The sequence below is a fragment of the Vipera berus genome (assembly GCF_964194415.1).
Source record: "Vipera berus genome assembly, chromosome: 4".
NCBI classification, from domain to species: domain Eukaryota; kingdom Metazoa; phylum Chordata; class Lepidosauria; order Squamata; family Viperidae; genus Vipera; species Vipera berus.
In genome coordinates, this window is record NC_138206.1 from 17152403 (window position 1) to 17173735 (window position 21333).

General features: G+C 35.8%; 1 protein-coding gene across 2 annotated transcripts in view; it reads left to right on the plus strand.

Moving 5' to 3' along the window:
• DYNC2H1 (dynein cytoplasmic 2 heavy chain 1) overlaps positions 1 to 21333 on the plus strand; it is a gene marked incomplete at its 5' end in the record, with an annotated part of 184146 nt that overhangs the window by 151035 nt on the left and 11778 nt on the right. For both annotated transcript variants that reach the window (XM_081326768.1, XM_081326769.1), the window contains 3 exons: positions 7689 to 7805; positions 10909 to 11118; positions 11332 to 11421. In XM_081326768.1, coding sequence (XP_081182894.1) covers positions 7689 to 7805; positions 10909 to 11118; positions 11332 to 11421 — 417 coding nt within the window. The remainder of the gene's footprint in view (positions 1 to 7688; positions 7806 to 10908; positions 11119 to 11331; positions 11422 to 21333) is intronic.

Below are 21333 nucleotides of genomic sequence, written 5' to 3' on the forward strand. Positions count from 1 at the left end.
TAATTAGGCTTTTTACTGGGTTAAATTGTCTTATAATTTTGCATTTATTGTTTAATTCTCTTTTAAATTTTTTACTCTATGTTTTTTAATTTATATTGTTGTGAGCCGCCCTGAGTCCTCAGGGGGAAGGGCGGCATATAAATTTTAAAAAAAACAATTTAATGTACTTAAATGTAATTTAATGTTTTCCATGGTTAATTTGTAATCAAAGATTTACTGAACACTAACTGTATAAATTTGGTTGTCCTTTGCTCACTTATAAATATTATACTTCTATACCAGTTTTTTCTTTTCTTTTTTCCTTTTTGTTCATTCTTTGTTTTTCTTTTAAAGCATAACTAGTAAATTAAAAAGAAAAAAATACAGATTTTTCCAGGATAAAAGAATTACATATTTCTAAAAGCTTTTCCTTAATATCTGGAATAATATCAGTTTTTCCAGTTTCTCAATATTATTCTTTCAGATACCTTTCATGTATGATGCAACCATAATTCCTAATAGACAAATTCAAAGATTTGACATATAATTCAACATTTATATTAACACCTTTAACATTTAAAGTTTTTTTTTACACAAATCTACTTATGTACATTAAAATATCATTCCAAAATAATGACAAATGATTCCAGGGCTACATCATGAGATTCATTAAATCCTCACATATTTTTTTTACCATCTCCAACAAAGAAGGAAAATCTGATGTACATCCTTTCAAGTGCATTCCTTGACCAATGTATTCTAAATATACATTTTTGACAAATCAACTGAAACTCAAATCCATTGGTACCATTGTAACATTTTTAAGAATATGAAGTCATTGGTGGAGCATTATCTATAGCTTAAGAGCCAATTATCCATTTTATTCCTGATTAAAATTGCAGGCAATTGTGCTTTTAGTACAATAGCTTCTTCTTTTAAGAACTCCAATACATATTGTGTTCTTTTTCCTATTAGTTTCTCCTGCTGTGGAATCTTGCTTATCTTCTGTGAGTTTATCAAAATAGCTTTTCTTGAAGCAAATTATTTTCTTTGCTGATGTTTTTGCTTAAACATAGAAGGGGATATGAGCAAAAAAGTTGTCTTTTTAATTACATTTGTAATGTTAATATTAGGTGGCATAGGATCATGCCCATCCTCCACCCTCCCCAAATCTGGCAAAACTAACACTATAGGTGTACTGGTCATATTTATATTTACATAATTTCAGTACCATTAATAATACAGTATTCACACATGAAACAAACACATTTACATTACAAATCAATCACATGCAATATGCTATCTACAAACATTAACTCTGGCTTTCCATTGCAAAGATTTTTTTTAAATAAAGCAATTTCTTAGGCATGTTGACAAGTGTTTTTTTGCTTATGTACTACTGCTTTCTCCTCAATATTACACATACACATAGGACGGCCAAAAAAAATCAGAAATTTGGTGGCACATTTTCAGACTAACCAGTTCACTTCATCAGATGCATATACTCTGTTGTAAGAACCAAATTGGATTAGGTGAGATAAAGCAAACGGAAGTCAGAATTGTTTAAACAGATGGAACAGATGTTTAAACAATGGATGAAAACTAATCAAGAAGAGAAACAACCTAGAACTAAGGAGAAACTTCCTGACAGTTAGAACAATTAACCAGTGGAACAACTTGTCTCCAGAAGCTGTGAATGCTCCAACACTGGAAGTTTTTAAGAAGAGACTGGACAGCCATTTGTCTGAAATGGTATAGGGTTTCCTGCCTGAGCAGGGGGTTGGACTAGAAGGCCGTCAAGGTCCCTTCCAACTCTGTTATTCTATTCTATTCTAGATTATATGTGCGACCATTTAAAAGTACCTTATCAAAATTAACAATTGTAATTTGATTGTGTTCGTTGAGATCTTGTAAAATTGCCTGAAGCCTTTTGAAGAACGTGAGACTGAGTGACATCTCTTTCTCACTATAAGTTGATTGGCAGTGAATAGGTGAGAGGGAGGATGGTTGGATGGATGGATGGATGGATGGATGGATGGATGGATGGATAGATAGATGATAGATAGATAGATAGATAGATAGATAGATAGATAGATAGATAGATAGATAGATAGATAGATAGATGGATGGATGTTACATAGAATAGAGCTGGAAGGGACCCTGGAGGTCTTCTAGTCCAGCCCCCTGCTCAAGCAGGAGAACCTACACCATGTCAGACAGGTGATTGTCTACTCTCTTCTTAAAAATCTCCAGTGATGGAGCACCCACGATTTCTGGGGGTAAGCTATTCCATGGTTGATTGTCCTCACTGTCAGGAAGTTTCACCTTAATTCCAGGTTGCTTCTCTCCTTGATCAGTTTCCAACCATTATTTCTCGTCCTGCCCTCTGGTGCTTTGGTGAACAACCTGACCCCTCTGCCTTGTGGCAGCCCCTCAAATACTGGAATAGTGCTATCATATCGCCCCTGTTTCTTCTTTTCTTTAGACTAGCCAAATCCAAGTCCTGCAGTCGTTCTTCGTATGTTTTAGTCTCCAGGCCTTTGATCATCTTAATTGTTCTTCTCTGAATTTTTTCCAAACTCTCCAAATCTTTCTTGTAATACAGTGACCAAAATTGACTGCAGTATTCCAGGTGTGGTCTTACTAGAGCTTTGTAAAGCGGTACAGTACTTCATGTGATCTTGATTCTATGCCTCTGTTTATACAACCCAGGATTGTATTAATTTTTTGGTTGCTGCTGCACAGTGCTGGCTCATAGTGAAGTGATCATCCACTAGGCCAGATAGATAGATAGATAGATAGTAGATAGATAGATAGATAGATGATAGATAGATAGATAGATAGATAGATAGATAGATAGATAGATAGATAGATAGATAGATAGATAGATAGATATAGAGACAGAGATACGCACATATACACACATATATAAAAATACATACATACAAAGTGATCTATCTTTTTCAAAACTCTTTACATGTTTAAAAGAAGGCCTTGCTGTCTTCCAGATGATTGGTAGGCACATCATTTAGAATGTGTCACCATGATTTCAGAAGTGGTGGCCAAATAGTACACAAACAGATGCTTCTGTTTAAGCCAGGTGTTTAGTCTCTCTTGCAGACCTAGCCAAACTATCCATAGAAGGCCAGCAGCCAGACAGGAAACAGCTTGCCTAACTAAGCAGCAAGAACTGGGCAGATTCTACACTTTGATTGTACCATCGTCCACATTTTCAGCTTTATTATAGATTGTCAGCAGCACAAGGTTTGGGGATGGGAGAAGACATCATTAACTGTGGAACAACTGAAGGCAACTTTATGGATTAGGGATGAGATGGAAATGATATTGTGAAAATGTATTCTTTGAAAACAATTACTGAGAAATATTATTTCATTGTAAAGAAGGATACTTTCTCACACGAGCAACTGGAGCAGTAGAAATGTACGTGTTCAGCTGGGCTGTTTATGCCCAATTTATCTTCTGTTGCTTGCTAGTTTCTTGGAAGTGCAAGACAGAGTCTTCTTCATCACAACACAGCTTTATGTAAAATGACCATATTTTCATTACATACCGTGCATGGCTCTTCAAAGAAACGAGCCATTTTGTTTGGAGATTTGATCAAGTTTACAGCTGAGAGCATGAATGTAGTTTTTCCTTTACTGTGACAGAAAGATTCACTCTTAGTTTGCTCAAGTTAAAAATTGTATGAGCTAACATGTCTCCTGTGATTTATATTCAAGCTAATTCTCTTGAAAAAAATGTGCTGATACAGTCCTTTGGCACAATAAAAAGCCTACACATTTAACTTCTGATATTTAGTAAAAATCTCATCTTCCAAATAACTATAATAATTTGTAGTTTAGAGGCATGGAAAATTAGAATGCATATTCTAGAAGGTCACTAAAACAACCAACAGTCTGTTAGTATTCACTGTTCTTAAAAAGAGAGATGACAATGAATCCAATTACAAATGGAATAGATTCAGTCCTTTTGTGTGTGTATATATACCCAATGAGCTGCCTACAGTTTTGTTATGATTCTTATCTAGCATATATTTTATTTGTTAGGATTCTGTCCTATCTTTCTTCTTTCAGAGTTTAATCTGACCTAAAGAGCTCTCCATTTTCCTCTCGTCTGTCTGTCTGTCTGTCTATCTACCTAGCCATCTAGCTATCAGCTATCTATTTATTTATTGTATTAATAAGGCTGCCTATTTCACAAAAACGGTGAAGGTGATCTCACCAATCCTATTGTAATTCTTTAACCACTACAGGTCATCCTTGATTTACGACTGTAATTGAGCCGGGAATTACAGTTGTAAAGCTGTGCTGGTTGTTAAGTAGGTCATCATATGCTCAAGCCAATTTTATGTATTTTGTGGCAATCATTAAGCAAATCACCATGGTTGTTAAGTGAATCTGTGGTCATTAAATGAGCACCACCATCATTAAGTAGATCCATTGTTCGCAATGGTTGGGGTTTTTTTTGCCAGAAACTGAAACATGAATCATGATCACACACACATACACACACACACACACACCAGTTGCCGATCACACAGAATGTGATTGTGTGACATTTGGGGGAGGGGAGAAGGGTGACCATGGGAACTTAACATTTGGTCTGTGAATATCTTTTGGGTGGTCTATCATAACTTCAAATGGTCGCTAAGAGAGCAGTGAGTTGAGGACTACTTACGTACCATACCATTCTTTTTTCCTTTGAATGGGGCTTAAGTCCTGGATCTTTGTATCCTTGATGTGTTTTACCACTGTCCAAATTGCCCAGGAAGATCTGTTTCCTTGCAAACATTTTATTGCCTGATAAAGCATATCCTGAGCCTAAATCCTGATTCCATATCTTGCATAATTTATTTTCATTGTCTTCTATGTGAGGTTTTAGCATGGAGAATAGTGTTTATAAGAAGAATGTAAGGCAATTCAAATTAGATAGCTTGGCTAATTTAAGTATAATAAATTAAATTGATTTGATAAAGAGTTTTTTTTAGCCCTGGTTATACTGGAAAAGAAAGCATCTAATTTGGAGATCCGATACGGCTATAACTATAATTAGTTTATTGCTCAGCAAATATATCAGTTCCCTTTTCAATTTCTGTTAAGGAGAAAAACATTTTCAGTGTACAAGGTGATTTGTTTTCATTAACATTTAAACATTTTGTGTCTACTTTGTAAAAAGAAGTATTAAAAGTTTTCTCCACTTTCTTCTTAAATTGAAACTGTTCTTTTTTTAAGCGCTAATTTTCCAGAATGTTTAACAAATACATTAATAGCAACAATTATACAACTTCAAATAATACTTCCTTAGATTACAAACTAGTGAAGCTTCATGTTCTACCAAGTGTAATAAATTGTTTTAAATTGTTTTTGGTAAACTAAAAACTATCTAAATTATCAAACAAAATGAAACATTGCATCACTGCACAATTTTTAAGTTAGAAAATCTATCAAAAATGCAGAACCAAGTGAATTTTAAGTGCATAATTCAGAGTATTGAACAACTGAATAGCGCAACCTCATGGAAAAAGATATAATATAGATATAGACGTACAATAGATGTAGAGAGTAGATGGATATTGATATTAATATAGATGACACAGATAAATGTCAGTGAGGCCAAGAAAACAGATTTTCTTGTGCAAGCTACCTTTATGGTATTAAATTGAATCCACATTTAATTGTCCTCAGAATAGATTTAACTGAACTCAGTGGAACTTAATTTAAGCATAACCAATCCATTGTTAAAAACATAAATAATGATTTTGAAATATACTTCCTTGCAGGTTGATAGCACCTAGCTGAATTCAAACAGCTAAGCAAATCATGTTTATATTATTTCCAAGAAAAATACTGAATAATCATAATGTCACAAAAAGTGCAACCTGACTCAAGTGAATCTTGACCTTAGTTACTTAAGGGATACTACCATTTTTTTTAAAAAAAAAGACAAAATAGATGCTTAAGCATTTCAACAATGGTAAATTGTAATGTAAATCTCAGATATAGTTACATATAGAAACTTAGGTATTTGGAATAAAATACTGCACTGCATTTTCTACTGTATTGTAACCTATACAAGGAAGGTATTCCTTGTAACCTATACAAGGAAGGTATTCCTTGTATATTCCTTTAGAGAAGTCTTAAAAGCCGACTTAAGCACATATTTTTCATCAGATCCTCAAATAAATATATAAAAAGGATATGGATATATAGAGCTTATTTTTGCAGGTACTTCTTGCTTAATGACAGTAATTTGGAGCTGAATTTGCACCATTAAATGATGTGCTTATATAAAGGCAGTCATGTGACTGTATTGCTCAGTGATAGCAATCCTAGCAGTTTCTGTTGCTGTTGTTAAAGCAAGGATTACATGTCATTAAGTGAGGACCTCAACTGATCACAACTTGCAATTTTCTCCTAATTTTCCCATTGACTTCCCTTGTTGGAAGGTTGACAAGGAGGGTAGTGGGCAAGTGAGTGCTACAGAGTGTGGCCAAGTGGCCACATTTAAATTGTTCAATGTGTTGTCATGATCTATATATACATAATTATTCTATATTTGAATATTTTAAACTATATTTTCATTAGAAATAAATTCAGATTTTTATCAATATGACTTCATCTGTATTAGCAAGTTTAAAACTATCACACAAAATATTTTTTCAAAATCTGCAACAAAAGATTCCATAATCTTTTCCTAATTAATACATTTTGTTAGGTATTGTTGTGCAGAGGTCTCCTTGTGCTACCAAAGAGTTGCACGGACAAGGAAGGGTACTGAGAGCAGTAAGAGTCACACAGTAACCACAAGAGTACACTGAGTTGTAAAAGCAAAAAGTAGTTTACTTTAAGGTGGTGTAAAATCAAAAATGCACAGTCAAAAATAAACAGTCCAGGTCATACACAATGGCAACAATCCAAGGAGTAATCCAAAATACAAAGTCTTCTTACCGGTCCAGAGGTCAATACACAGTTGTACAGGTTTATCACAGTAGTAAACCAACAGTACAGCAAAACAGAGCAAAACCAGTAATAGTAGAGAGCAGTGAATTCAGAGAGAGAGAAGCTACGTTCCTAGCTCCCTCTTATGGCCATGAGAACACTTACACACCCATTGGCCAATTAACATCTTAAAGTCACAACATCATCATGGCTTATATATTTCCAACCCAATATTGTAGGCTATCACCATATGCCTAACACATTTATTTATAATAACTCCATGTTTTACAACCTATAACTATTTTATATAGCTTCAAGAACAAAAATAACTCAGGGACACCATGTAAATTCTCAAAAATTTATTCAAACAGATTTGATTTCAAACTTTTACAAATCGTAATATATTTCTAATTCCAGCTTTATCTCATGTGATCAACATTTCTTTTTTATATCTCAAACAAAAGTGTCAAGTTAATCCTTTGTAATCAGCCTTAACTATCTCTGGTAGTGTAGTTATTAATACAAATAATCAATTAATGAAAATACTCTGTATGTTAAATATACTTGCAAGCAATAATTGCTTATTTTGATAAAAGGTTTCTCATCATACAATTTATGGTTTATTTATTTGTAATTATGATCTTGTTCACACCCTTCTTAAGATATTTATCAAAATATACAGGTATGGACCTTTTCCATAATTTTATTGGGAATTGTCTCTATATTTTCTCTTTTTTTCCCCTCTTACAGGTCATTTCACAACTTCGGATCTTGAGTAGGTCTGTACCTGCTGGTTGCAAATTTGACAGAGAAATCTGGTCAAATGAGCTTTCTCCAGTCCTCAATCTATGGAAAAAAATTAATCAGGTAAGATCAGCTGAAGGATAGAAAAAAAACCTTTGATGTTAGTAACTATGTTTTTCATACATAAACAATAGGCTATTTCTTTCAGGATGTACAACATTATGCAAAATATAAGAAAGGAATAAGTTAAGCCAAAGAAATTGAAACACGAGATGAATTAAAAGAGAAAGAAATTACACATGTGGTCCTCAACTTATAACCAGTTGCAAATGACTGTCTAAAATTATGAGAGACTCAGGAAAGATCATTTCATGACCCATCCTTGAAGTTATGACCACTGCACCATCCCCATGGGCACATGATCTTATTTTGGATGCTTGACAACCTGTTCTTACAACTGGTTACCAAGCATTTTGTGTCCATGTTGCCTTGTCATTTGCAGCCTTTTCTGTCATCTCCCACCCCCAATTTTTTCTGATTAAAATGTGAGAATAACTTGTTTTATATAATAGATAATTATTTTTTATATTGGAATGATTTTATGCTATTAGTTTATTAGTTAGGACAAAGGATTTAGAATATGTACTTGGACTGAAGACAGATTTCCAATCTGTGATTTTCTATTGCTAAAGCATGGGACTTTTATATATTCCTAACAAATCTAGTAAAATCATAAAAGTGGGACTGGAAACTGGTGGCTAGACTTGGAATAACTATAATTAAGATTTGAGCCTCTTTTTTGGTGAGGTCAAGGTCCCCGAGCCACAAAAACTGAACTGAAGAATTAAAAGCAAGTTGCAGTTTGGTCAGATTTATGAATGTTAAATATTTCAGTGAATACATGAAACAACAAATTTAATATATTATGAATAGATTGCCATTTTGTCTGTGCAAAAAAATAAGCAAAGAATTGCTGTTAGGATGTAAACATTTTCAGGCTTTTATATTTGTATCTGTTGTGTAGTAAGCACTAAATCTGGCCCTTAAAAAAATTCTCTTTCTATATCACTAGAATCCCACTCCCATCCTAAGCTCTTTTGAAAATTAATGCCTTGGGCTGACTATAGCTTTTCAGCCAGAATTGTTTCTCAAATAGAAAACACAGCATTAAACTTTAGAAGCAATACAAAGATTCAGATCTGAAGTCTAATTCATGCCAATTTAGTTGTGACACAATTTAATTTCCATTAATTTCAGCCAGAATGCCTTCAAGATCTGGTCTGCTAACTTTAATAATCAGTTAACCAATTTTAGAACCTACACTTTGTTCTACTGTATTGAAATATTTGTGCTGTAGTTATATTGATAGTTGTGTTTTTTTTCCTGGTGCCATTTTTTTATATTTTTGTTGGGTTTTTGCTGTTTTTTTTTAAATTGTTGTTAGCCACCCAGAGTCTTGTTTGAAATGGGTGGCCATATAAATTGAACAAACAAAAATCAATATAAACTAAAAAGTGAGATCTATAGCACTAACATTAATATGTTAAGAAAATACCTAGTGCCAGACCTGCTCCAGTCCGATCCCTTAGGGAAGAAAAACCCTCGACTCCCATTTGGTTAAAGTATCCTTTTACTAAACGATGCTAGTTGCAATAAAGTCAGGCAGAATCTGAGTTTCCCGTGCATAAATACAAAGCTATTTCCTTTATTCCTGTCCCTCCCCACATGACCTGTCCCAAAACAGCCAATGTGATGCCACTGAGATGTTTTGGGAACACTGAGGTGTTTGGGCTGGTAAATTTCCACACTCAGGGCTAATGGCTTTGAAGATGCCTGCCACAAACCAGTCCCACATTGATCTGTCATTCCCCCTCCCAAATTCCTACAGAAAATGCATACAGGTTTATTGCCCATTTGTCCCCCAGCCCTCACCCCTAGTCCTTTGATGGCAGATCGGCAGTGAGGTACCAGGCCAAAGATGGTGGACCTGTCCCTTAGATTATTCACCTAAGTGATTAAGTAAATTAATAGCAAATTAATAGTAAAGGATCCAACTGTACTTCATAAGGCAACAAAAAGCCAGCAGGGCCCAAGCTCACTTTATCTCAAGTGGAATGATGTTCCACTGGGTGGAAGACATGACAGAAAAGTTCTTCCTTCTGGGCTCTGTGAGCCAAAACCTCTTACCCAATGTCACCCAGAGCATGCCTCTTCTGCTGGACCAGTTGTAATGGGTAGAAATCATTGGGGAGAGACCCATAAGTAAGATCACAAGCCATGAAGGGCTTTAAAAGTAACTGCCAGCATCTTGAATTTCACTCAGAAGCACACCGGAAGCCAAAGATGCTTGCAGAGCATTAATGTAACATGTGTCAAAAAAATAACACCGTTAACTGCCCACATCGCTGTATTTGGAAGCAAGGAAGCTTTCAGAAATACTTATTACAGGATATGGCTTTAATATTCATAATCAGCACTTTGAACCTGGCAGCGAAACAAAATGTTGTTTAAGAAGTACAATTATTATATAGTTAAATCATCCATTTCCACTCCAACTTTTTGGCAATTGAATTCTGCACCACTTGTAATTTCCAACTTCCTTCCAAGGCAACCTAATATATTGAATTTTCCAATAGCCTAATGATCTTAACATCATTCAAAATTATAGAAAAACATGCCTTGTCACAGCTACCACTTGAGTAAATGGTATTAAGGCTGGGCTGAGGGACTGCTGTATCATCCAGAATAAGAAAAAATCATCTTTTTGAAAATTAACTTTCCGGGGAATTTTTTCCTTCCTTTATATAAAATCTATAAGTTATCTCTTCACAGTAATTGATATAATAAACTTGAATTTAAGGGAGAATTCAATTAATCTGAGTTTGACCTTTACAATTTATTGTCCTATCTTCTAATTCATATTATCAGTTCTTAGTTAATATTTCATAACATTTAATTCCGGAGAGTATTATAAAATAACTGCCTCTTTTTGCTATATTTTTTTTGCTGCTTGTTTCAAGATCCTGTGCCCTCTTTCCTGGTTCATTCATTATCACTGCAGCAATGCAGATATTTTCAATTTTCCAGGATACTTAGATCCATACTGAGAAGGATAAGAATTATGTAAATGATATGTCCCCTCCTCTTCTGGGAATCAGAAACTATTTATCTATATTTTTCAAGGATAATCTCATTAACTGTATATTGGTGGATTTTTGTCTTTTAGAATTCCAATCTGATTCATCAGAAAGTGTCTCCCCCTTCAGAACGGCAAGGATCTCCAATTCTTTCCTTCATTATCTTAGAACAATTTAATGCCATTCGCTTAGTTCAAAGTATTCACCACTCTCTTGCTGCTCTCAGTAAAGTAATTCGAGGAACCTCACTCTTAAGTTCAGAAGTGCAACAATTAGCCAGCGCTTTATTAAACCAAAAGGTAAGATGTCTCAATTTTCCCTGTATAAGATATATCATTCTTGTGTAAATAAAATGAACTTGAACTATATCTAACTGAGGAAGGATGAAAGTTTCCTTATTAATCAAAGAGGTTAAAAAAAAAACCCACCTTCATATCCAGTGTGGAAATGCAGACGAGATCTGTGAATTAAAACAGTCGGCAAGATGTCTAATGATGATTTCCCCCCCCCAGTGTCCTTTAACGTGGCAGAGCAAATGGGAAGGTCCAGAAGATCCTTTACAATATCTGAGAGCTGTTGTAGCACGAGCCCATGCCATTCAGGTAGAGTGCCATTATTCATTTTTTTAAGTTTAGTATGTTTCTAATGCGTAGTAAAATTCATAGGTATATGGTATCCTTGTTTTTTCATCTTGCATCACTTCGTTTATAAACCCAGGTAGAGAAGGAATTGGCTCTTTTAAAATATCACATAGAATAGTATACGTTGCAAGTTTTTATATTTGAATTCCTTTGATACATTATGGATGATAGTGTAAAATGTATTTAGGCTTCATAAGGGTTCAGTGATACCAGGTTGTCTGGTAGAAAAAGTAAGTTGGAAAATTTCAAAGCCTTCTGGTCATGGTGCAGACCTGGCATAGTCTGAGTTTGCAGAAGTTGTCATAGAAAATAAAAGGACACATATAGTGTAACAAACAATAGCAGCAGCCACAGCACAAAATTCTATGCTTTTTTTGTCTTCTTTTTAAAAAAATATTTCTGGTCCTCGATGTCCAGTTTCCATAAAAAGGAAACAAGAGCACACGTCTGGAGTTACTGTTCATGTATTTGCCCTCTGTTTGAAAAGAGGCAGCATTAATGAATCGATTGATACTCCTTTCTCTTTGGTGTTGCACTATGATTCTATATGTGTATTGAAGATTATGTTCTGTATGACTGACTGATCCTTCAAGAGGAAAGAGTTCATGAGCATTTAGCTTCTGATGGCGTTGTTTGGAGTAAAGGGCTAGGTATCTACCAGCTGTTTGGGAATATAGCTCCTGCCTACATTGGAAAAAAGGATTGTTTTTCTTGTAAAGCTTTTTTTTTTTCAAAACAACAACAACAAAACCTTCAAAGGCAAAAGGGCAATAAGAGCAGATTGGTTTGTACAATAAATTTTCCATTCTTTTGCTTATCTTTAATGTACAGAGTTATGTTGGATCTGTGTGTGCATACAGTTTGAAGATTACTAAAAAGGCAAATATTAGTTTTATGCAGTTCATATAATTATTCAGAGGCAGAGTATATAAAGCTAGGTGTTTATGTTGCAGAATCTCTTTTTTCATCATTTTCTGTTATTAGGTCCTTCTTATATGGGCTAAGTTTATCCAATGTGATCCTGGAGAGCGACTTTCATGCTACATTGCCTCCTGCTGTCACTGTGTACAAAATTATTTTGAATCATTGCTGTGTGCACAGTTGATATAAGCAGCTTTTTAAATCTCGCCTTGGTCATCATATTTTTCCAGAGAGGCAATGAGTTTACTTTTCTAGAGTGTCAGATCTGTTACCTTTGAATGAGGATAGAATGGGTTTATGTCTCTGACTCATTTTAAACAAACCATAAATACCGGGGAATTGCACCAGCAGTGCAGATACACACTAGCATGGAACTGGATTGGCACTTCTGTAATGCTAAATTTCTAGAAGGTACATGTTTGATGGCAAAATAAGGTTTCTTACTGATCCTACATCCCTTCTAAAAGTGTGTCTAGGTGATAGCAACTCTTCAAAAAAAAAATCTCAAGTAAACTAGAAATATACCATGTGATGTAAAGAGGGCGTTCTCTGTGGGTGCGCCTGACCTTTGGAACCGTTTACCGGTTGAGCTCCGGATGGCTCCCGACCTTCGCTCCTTCCAACGTGATATAAAAACCTATTTGTTTGAACAAGCCGGCCTGGTCTGATGGGTTTGGGTTTTAATTATTGTTTTAATATAATTTATTTTTACATTTGGGCACTAGGGTTTAATTTTTTAATTTTGTATTTTGGTTATTTTGGTATTTATGGCCCTGTTCACCGCCCTGAGTCCTTCGGGAGAAGGGCGGTATACAAATTAAATTAAATAAATAAATAAATAAATAAATAACTTTTAACTGGATGAAACGGTGCACTATACTGTAGGGCAAAACCTTTTGAACTAAGATATCTTAAATGGGCTAATTTACAGAATGTGTCCAAAGTCTCTTGTGCAACTGAAATTTGCAAATTTAAAAAACCTATTATGACCATAAGCATTATCACAAGGCAGATTTTGACATAATACAAAATGTCACAAAACATTTCCTGAGCTGATGTTTGACTGTGCTATACAGTCCAACATGGGCTTTTTTTCAAGGCAGATGCATCTCTGAATGTATCCAAATTTTTCATGAGAAGGCAATACATTAGAAGCTGTGTCATTTTTGAAGGCTTTGAGGAATCCGGTAAGGAAGTAGCTCTGAAAGGATGACCCAAAGGGGCATAGGTAAGCTGCCCTGAGGCAACCAATAAATGTTATAAACAAACAAACAAATAAATAAATAAATAAATGGGTTTCACAGAATGCATTAAAATCTTTTAAGGTTATTAACCTTATATCATTTTACACAGCATTTTGACTGTTGTGCTTAATCTACAGATAGTTGGGTCAAGCTATATTTAACAATATAGTAATGCATCATAATACATTCAGCAAAATTAAGAAAACAAAAACAATCGGCTGATTTATTTCTGCTACTGTCCTTAAAACTGATTATATTACTTGCACTATGTCGTCAATTTTAAATATACCTTTACTTAATTTCTGAATAATTAACAGGTTTGTGATATTTCCTTTGAGCAGCCTTGTAAAACTATAAGGCATTAGGAAATTTCTTGATGGTATCTCTGTCATGATATTTTATCTTGTACACTTTTCCCAGTCTGCCATATATTTTTATTGAATATTTAATAGGTAATTAAGTTCAAGGAAATCATTCAGACCCATACATTTTCTCAAGTACTTTTATAATTTTTTAAAAAAATAAATTGTATCTGGAACATATGCATTCTTTGCATAAAAATACAAATATGAACAATCTGTTCAAAGTTTCACACAGTCAGATAACGTTTGTCATGCTTAGTGAAAACAATGGTAACATTCTATTACTTGTTTTTAAAAACACAAATGAACTTGATATTATAAAATACCTTGATAGACTCTCTAATTTAAAGGCTTTGATTTAAAGGCCTATTCACAGCACATCTCTGGACTAATATTGCATTTAAAAGGTTATTATTGCCTGTTCCCAAATTCATTCACATAATAAACTGACAATTATCTGTAGCGGATGGATATTGCATTAGGAAGTTCTATAATAAAAGAGTATTTTAATTTTATTCTTTCATCTAAAATTGCTTTACTCTTGGGAACGCACAGTGAAATGAGAAATGCACTAGCAAATTAACATTTCAGGTTGTCACATTGCTAAGGATTATTAGATATATTAGACAACTGTATGGACATGAAAATATATTAAACCTTAGGGAAGCTGTGTGACATTAGTACTTTGTATCTACTGTAATAATGTCACAATTCTTGATGTATCAAAGTTTGCAAACCTGGGAGCATATCTTGCCCTGTTGCCTACAGATTATCTTCAGGATCCAATCTGGGTTGATCACCGGGACTAATAGTTTTGCCTTCTGAGCTTTTGGACTCATGGTGGAGCCCATCTTCAAGGAGAGAAGTTCGTATTAATGTTGGAGCCTACAACATTATCCTGGGACATGTATATTGGCCTTCATTCGGAAGATAGTCTTCACTTAACAACAATAACGGGGACCGGAGTTCCCACTGCTAAGCAATGCAGTTGTAAAGTGCGGTGTCACATGACTGCATCACTTAGCAACAGCAGTCCCGATTTCTGTTATTAAGTGAGGATTAGGGGTTGTTAAGATCTCCTCTGGCGTTCCTGCCAGAGTCCAACAAGCAAACTTAATGGGGAAGCCGACAGGAAGTTGCAAGTCTTATGCAGCTTGCAGGCAGAGCAGTGGACAGGTAGGTGCTTGCTGCAGTGCAAACATAGTCAGATTGGGGGTGGCTGCTACAAGGGGCAGGAAGGTGCACAGGTTGATGCTGTGACACTGCACTACTGAGGCCAGGCAGGTTGGCAGGCATGTACTATGTGGAGTGCAGGTGTGTGAGGACTGGAGGTGCTGGTGGAGGGTGCATGCCACAGAATACAAGATTCCCCAGGTTCTCAAACTACATAGCTGAGTTTTTGTGTGTGTGTGGGGGGGGGAGAATGTGGTGGAAGTGGAAGCAACTTAACAGGAGTGACTTGGGATCTTCCCTGCTGGCTTCCTCATTGACTTTACTTGTGGGAAACCAGAAAGGAAAGTTGCAAATGATGATCAGCTGGCCAGGATGCCCTGCAACTATCGTAAATGCAAGCTGTTTGCCAAGCACCTGGATTGTGATCATATGACTGAAGAGGTGCTGGGATGGCTGAAACGTAAAGGACTGATCATAAGTACCATTCATTCAGTGCTGCTGTAACTTCGAATGATCACTGAACAAGTGGTCATTCTCTAAAAACTGTCTCTGTTCTTTATTATGTAGTTTGGAAAATGCTGTTCCTTGCTGGTTAAAGATAACATTCTTATCTCATGGTGTGCGTAGATAAATGGAAGTTTTTAAGAAGAGACTGGACAGCCATTTGTCTGAAATGGTATAGGGTTTCCTGCCTGAGCAGGGGGTTGGACTACAAGACCTTCAAGATAGGTAGATAGATAGATAGATAGATAGATAGATAGATAGATAGATAGATAGATAGATAGATAGATAGATAGATAGATAGATAGATAGATAGATAGATAATGGAAGGATAAAGATAGACAGACATGGTTTTAAAACACTAACTGCCATGTAATTCACTCTTTATTAAACAAATTACAAAATAAATACTTCAGTTTTGAAAACAAACTGCTGTTGTTACAGCCTCTTAGAATTTAATTGAGTATAATTGCTTGCCCATAGATGTCTGGAATACCTGAATTCAACATTTCTTTGAATACACAAGTAAAATGAATATATTAATCTGGAATTACAAATGACTCTGAGGACCACTTTGACACTGAATACTTTACTTCATGCTATGTTTTTGGTTGAAGAACTGCAATTACTGCCATAATATAGCAGGGACTGATAAATCATTGAAGGAATCATGCAGATATGACCAAATATATAAATAGAATTGGGGGGAGGGAGGGGAGAACTTTCAAATCACTCATAATTATCTGGGAGAAACATTTGTAATCTATGTTGTGACATATATAAAGGGTATTTGATTAAATTGCTCTGTCTCAGGAAAAAAAACCAGCAATGTGGGGAGTTACTGTGATAGAACAACAAATTATATAGTTTATTTAGTGATATTATCACTTCAGTGGCCTTTCTTCCCATGATTAAGTATGGTGGTAGCATTTTTATTAATTTATCTCAGCCTCGTTTTCCAGTTTTGTCATTTGCATCAGACATTCAACAGTAGAACTAGAAAGAGATTTATAGAACAAGTAAGACTTGCAAATGTTCTGCTGTCATTAGGCTAAAAGGTTCTATCTGAAATCAAATGTGACAAGGAGTATTTAAATAGAAATGACATGTTTGACTGCATCTTGGATAATGAACTTTTTTATAGGGGAATAATGGGGTTGTTTCAATTTAAATAGTGGCATATAAACTCAAGAAAAGGATAGAATGTGATTGATTGGAAAATTGGTTTTCAGCAAAGTTATTTTGAAGGAAGATAGTATACTGTTGGGGAAAAAATGCTATATAATAATAATAATAAGTTGGAAGGGACCTTGGAGGTCATATAGTCCAACCCCCTGCTCAGGCAGGAAACCTTACACCGTATTTTCCGGCGTATAAGACGACTGGGCGTGTAAGACGACCCCCTACATTTCCTGTTAAATTATAGGGTTTGGGCTATACTCGCCGTATAAGACTACCCCTTTTCCAACGCACACCAAATAAAAATTAAAAAACATCAGATTTGATTTTAATATGGTAATTTTAATTCAAATGCTTATGACATGCAGGTACTTAGTAGGAAAACTGTCACTTATAAACATAAGGCTGTTTGTCATCAAACATGTAAACATAAAACAGTGCAAGTGGATTAAACTTTAATAATAATAATAATAATAATAATAATAATAATAATAATAATAATAATAATAATAATAATAATAATAATAATAAGAAGAAGAAGAAGAAGAAGAAGAAGAAGAAGAAGAAGAAGAAGAAGTTGGAAGGGACCTTGGAGGTCATCTAGTCCAACCCCCTGCTAAGGCAGGAAACCCTATACCATTTCAGACAAATGGCTATCCAGTCTCTTCTTAAAAACTTCCAGTGTTGGAGCATTCACCACTTCTGGAGGCAGGTTGTTCCACTGGTTAATTGTTCTAACTGTCAGGAAGTTTCTCCTTAGTTCTAGGTTGCTTCTCTCCTTGACTAGTTTCCATCCGTTGCTTCTTGTCCTGCTTTCAGGTGCTTTGGAGAATAGCTTGGCTCCCTCTTCTTTGTGGCAGCCCCTGAGATATTGGATCACTGCTATCATGTCACCCCTCACCCTTCTCTTCGTTAAACTACACGTACCCAATTCCAGCAACCCTTTTCCTATTTTCCTAATTCACTTTTTCACTTTTCCTAATTCACTCTAAAGCTTTCCCTGTGCAGAGCCTTAAGTAACCCCAGCTGCCTGCAATTAGTGCAGCTTCTCATCCCACCAGGCTCAAGGTTGACTCAGCCTTCCATCATTCCAAGGTAGGTAAAATGAGGACTCAGATTGTTGGGAGCAATAAGCTGACTTTGTAATAATGCTGCTTGGGGGGGGGGGGGGTGAAAGCTCTAATAGGCAGGCATATACATAGAATGAAGGCTATTGCTAAGCACATTGATTTGTGCTTTAAATTGTAAGCCGCCCTGAGTCTTCGGAGAAGGGTGGGATATAAATGGGATTTAAAAAAAAGACCAAATGGGAGATCCGCTCCAGGTTTTCCAGCCAGCCCGCCCAGTTCCTGAGTCAAATGTGTCCTTAGAGCTAAGCTGCTGTTCTGGCTATGCATTCCCCACCTGCCTTTCAAGTTGCTCTTGCATTCCCCACCTGCCTACAGCTGCTCTTCAACTTTAGAAGGAAAGACGCCCAGACCCCAGCCTGTAAAAAATCACAGTGCAGCTTCTACTCCATTTGGTCCCGCTTTCCCTGCGCAGACTAAATGGAAGATCCGCTCCAGGTTTTCCAGCCAGCCCTGTCCCTAAAGTTTCAGCACCCGGCGTATAAGACGACCCCTGACTTTTGAGAAGATTTTCATGGGTTAAAAAGTAGTCTTATACCATTTCAGGCAAATGGCTGTCCAGTCTCTTCTTAAAAACCTCCAGTATTGGAGCATTCACCACCACTGGAGGCAGGTTGTTCCACTGGTTAATTGTTCTAACTGTCAGGAACTTAGTTCTAGGTTGCTTCTCTCCTTGACTAGTTTCCATCCGTTGCTTCTTGTCCTGCTTTCAGGTGCTTTGGAGAATAGCTTGACTCCTTCTTCTTTGTGACAGCCTCTGAGATATTGGAACACTGCTATCATGTCACCCCTCACCCTTCTCTTTGTTAAACTACACATACCCAATTCCAGCAACCGTTCCCTACAGTATATGTTTTAGCCTCTAGTCCCCCAATCATCTTTGTTGCTCTTCTCTGTACCCTTTCTAGAGTCTCGACATCTTTTTTACATCGTGGTGACCAAAACTGGATGCAGTATTCCAGGTGTGGCTTTACCAAGGCATTGTAAAGTGGTATTAGTACTTCACTTGATCTTGATTCTATCCCTCTGTTAATGCAGCCTAGCACTGTGTTGGCTTTTTTGGCAGCTGCAGCTCATATTGAAGTGATTGTCTACTAGGAACGCTTTTTTATTATTAAGTTCTTATGACATACAAGCTCTATCTATAGTAGGATTGAAAATATTCAGCAAAATGCTGGCAAAAGATGAGTGTGACACATCCCTAAGGAAGATACAAGATGGAACCTAAACATTTCCCATAGGTTGAAATAGTGATTTAAAATTTTGTGGATATGAAGTTTGCTCATATTTTACTGCCAGCCCACAGGTTTCTGTATTAGAAACATGCTTTGAATAAGGTTGGATTTTAGATTATTAATTAATTTTATTTCATAAGATTGGAGAGACTGTAATACAGGTGGTTCTCAACTTACACTAGTTCATTTAGTGTGTTAGGAATTGTTGTGCAGAGGTCTCCTTGTGCTACCAAAGAGTTGCACAGACAAGGAAGGGTACTGAGAGCAGTAAGAGTCACACAGTAACCACAAGAGTACACTGAGTTGTAAAAGCAAAAAGTATTTTACTTTGAGGTGGTGTAAGAACAAAAACGCACGGTCAAAAATAAACAGTCCAGGTCATACACAATAGCAACAGTCCAAAGAGTAATCCAAAATACAAAGTCTTCTTACCGGTCCAGAGGTCAATACACAGTTCAGGTTTATCACAGTAACAGAGCAAAAACAGTAATAGTAGAGAGCAGTGAATTCAGAGAGAGAGAGAAGCTATGTTACTAGCTCCCTCTTATGGCCATGAGAACACTTACACACCCATTGGCCAATTAACATCTTAAAGACATAACTTCATGGTTAATATATTTTCAACCCAACATTGTAGGCTAACACCATATGCCTAACATAGTGACTGTTCAAAGTTACAATAGCACTGAAAAAAGTGACTTATGAACGTTTTTCACATTTATAACCATTGCAACATCCCCATAGTCCCATGATCACAAGTCAGACGCTTGGCAACTGACTCATATTTATGACGGCTGCAGTGTCCTGTGGTCACGTGATCACCTTTTATGACCTTCTGACAAGCAAAGTCAATGGGGAAGCCAGATTCACTCAACAACCGTGTTACTAGTTTAATAACTGCAGTAATCTACTTAACAACTGTGGCAAGAAAGGTCGTAAAATGGAGCAAAACTCTCTTAACATCAATCTTACTCGCTTAGCAACAGAGGTTTTGGGCTCAGTTGTGGTCATAAGTTGAAGACTACGTGTATTGCTATTTTATTTTCTCTTTGAGACTTCATGATGGATTTATCAATGGATTTCATTTTACAATAAATACGTTGCTTTAAAATTCAATTTTTGTAACAAATACTACTGTTTACATAAATATATTGAGCTAATAAAAGGAATTTAATGTAACCATTTTAGTCTTTTTTAAAAAAAATAATTTTATATGGGCATGATATATATAACGGATCATTCTGCTACATAATACACACGATACCAAAGCAAATAAGTCATTAAATTTAAATATGGGCATGATATATATCATGCCCATATTTAAATTTAATGACTTATTTGCTTTGGTATCATGTGTATTATGTAGCAGAAACATCTGTTATCTATGTTGAATATATGATACAAATACGTTCAGTAAAACTTACTCAGAAACAGACACAAAATTGCAGTGTCCATTTAAGAACAGCTGAGTATATTTTATGGTGCACTAAGAAATTATGTGTATGCCCAATGAAGACACATCCCAAGTGGTTGTTTTAAATTTGTAACTTACAGTTCTGATTAATTGTCTTGGGTTCCTTATGTCAAATCCATTTGTTTTCTTTCTACAAAGCTGTATGTGTTGACATGCATGCTGGCAGGTTTTGACTGGCATTCAGGGTACCGTCAGCTAGGCAATGTCGGCCGGCGACCCCCAGGGGGAGGGCCTTCTCTGTGGGAGCACCAGTCCTATGGAATCAGCTCCCCCCTGAGCTTCGGATGGCCCAAAATCTCCAATCCTTTCGCCGCGGCCTCAAAACACTCCTATTCCACCAGGCTGAACTGGACTGACAGGCATTTTAATTAATTATATTTACAATTTTTAATTTATTTTTAGTTTTTAATTTTAATTTATTGCACAGATGATTTTAATTTTATTTTTATCTTAATTTCTGTACTTATTATATGTTTTGTTGTTAGCCGCCCTGAGTCCTTCGGGAGATAGGGCGGGATATAAATCCCATTAATAAATAAATAAATAAATAAATAAATTTATTTGGTTGTAGATCTCATCATGACATGAGGTAGAGGGCATTTATGTATAATACATTTCCTTTCTGATATTTCCCAGATTGGGATTCAGGAACAGAAC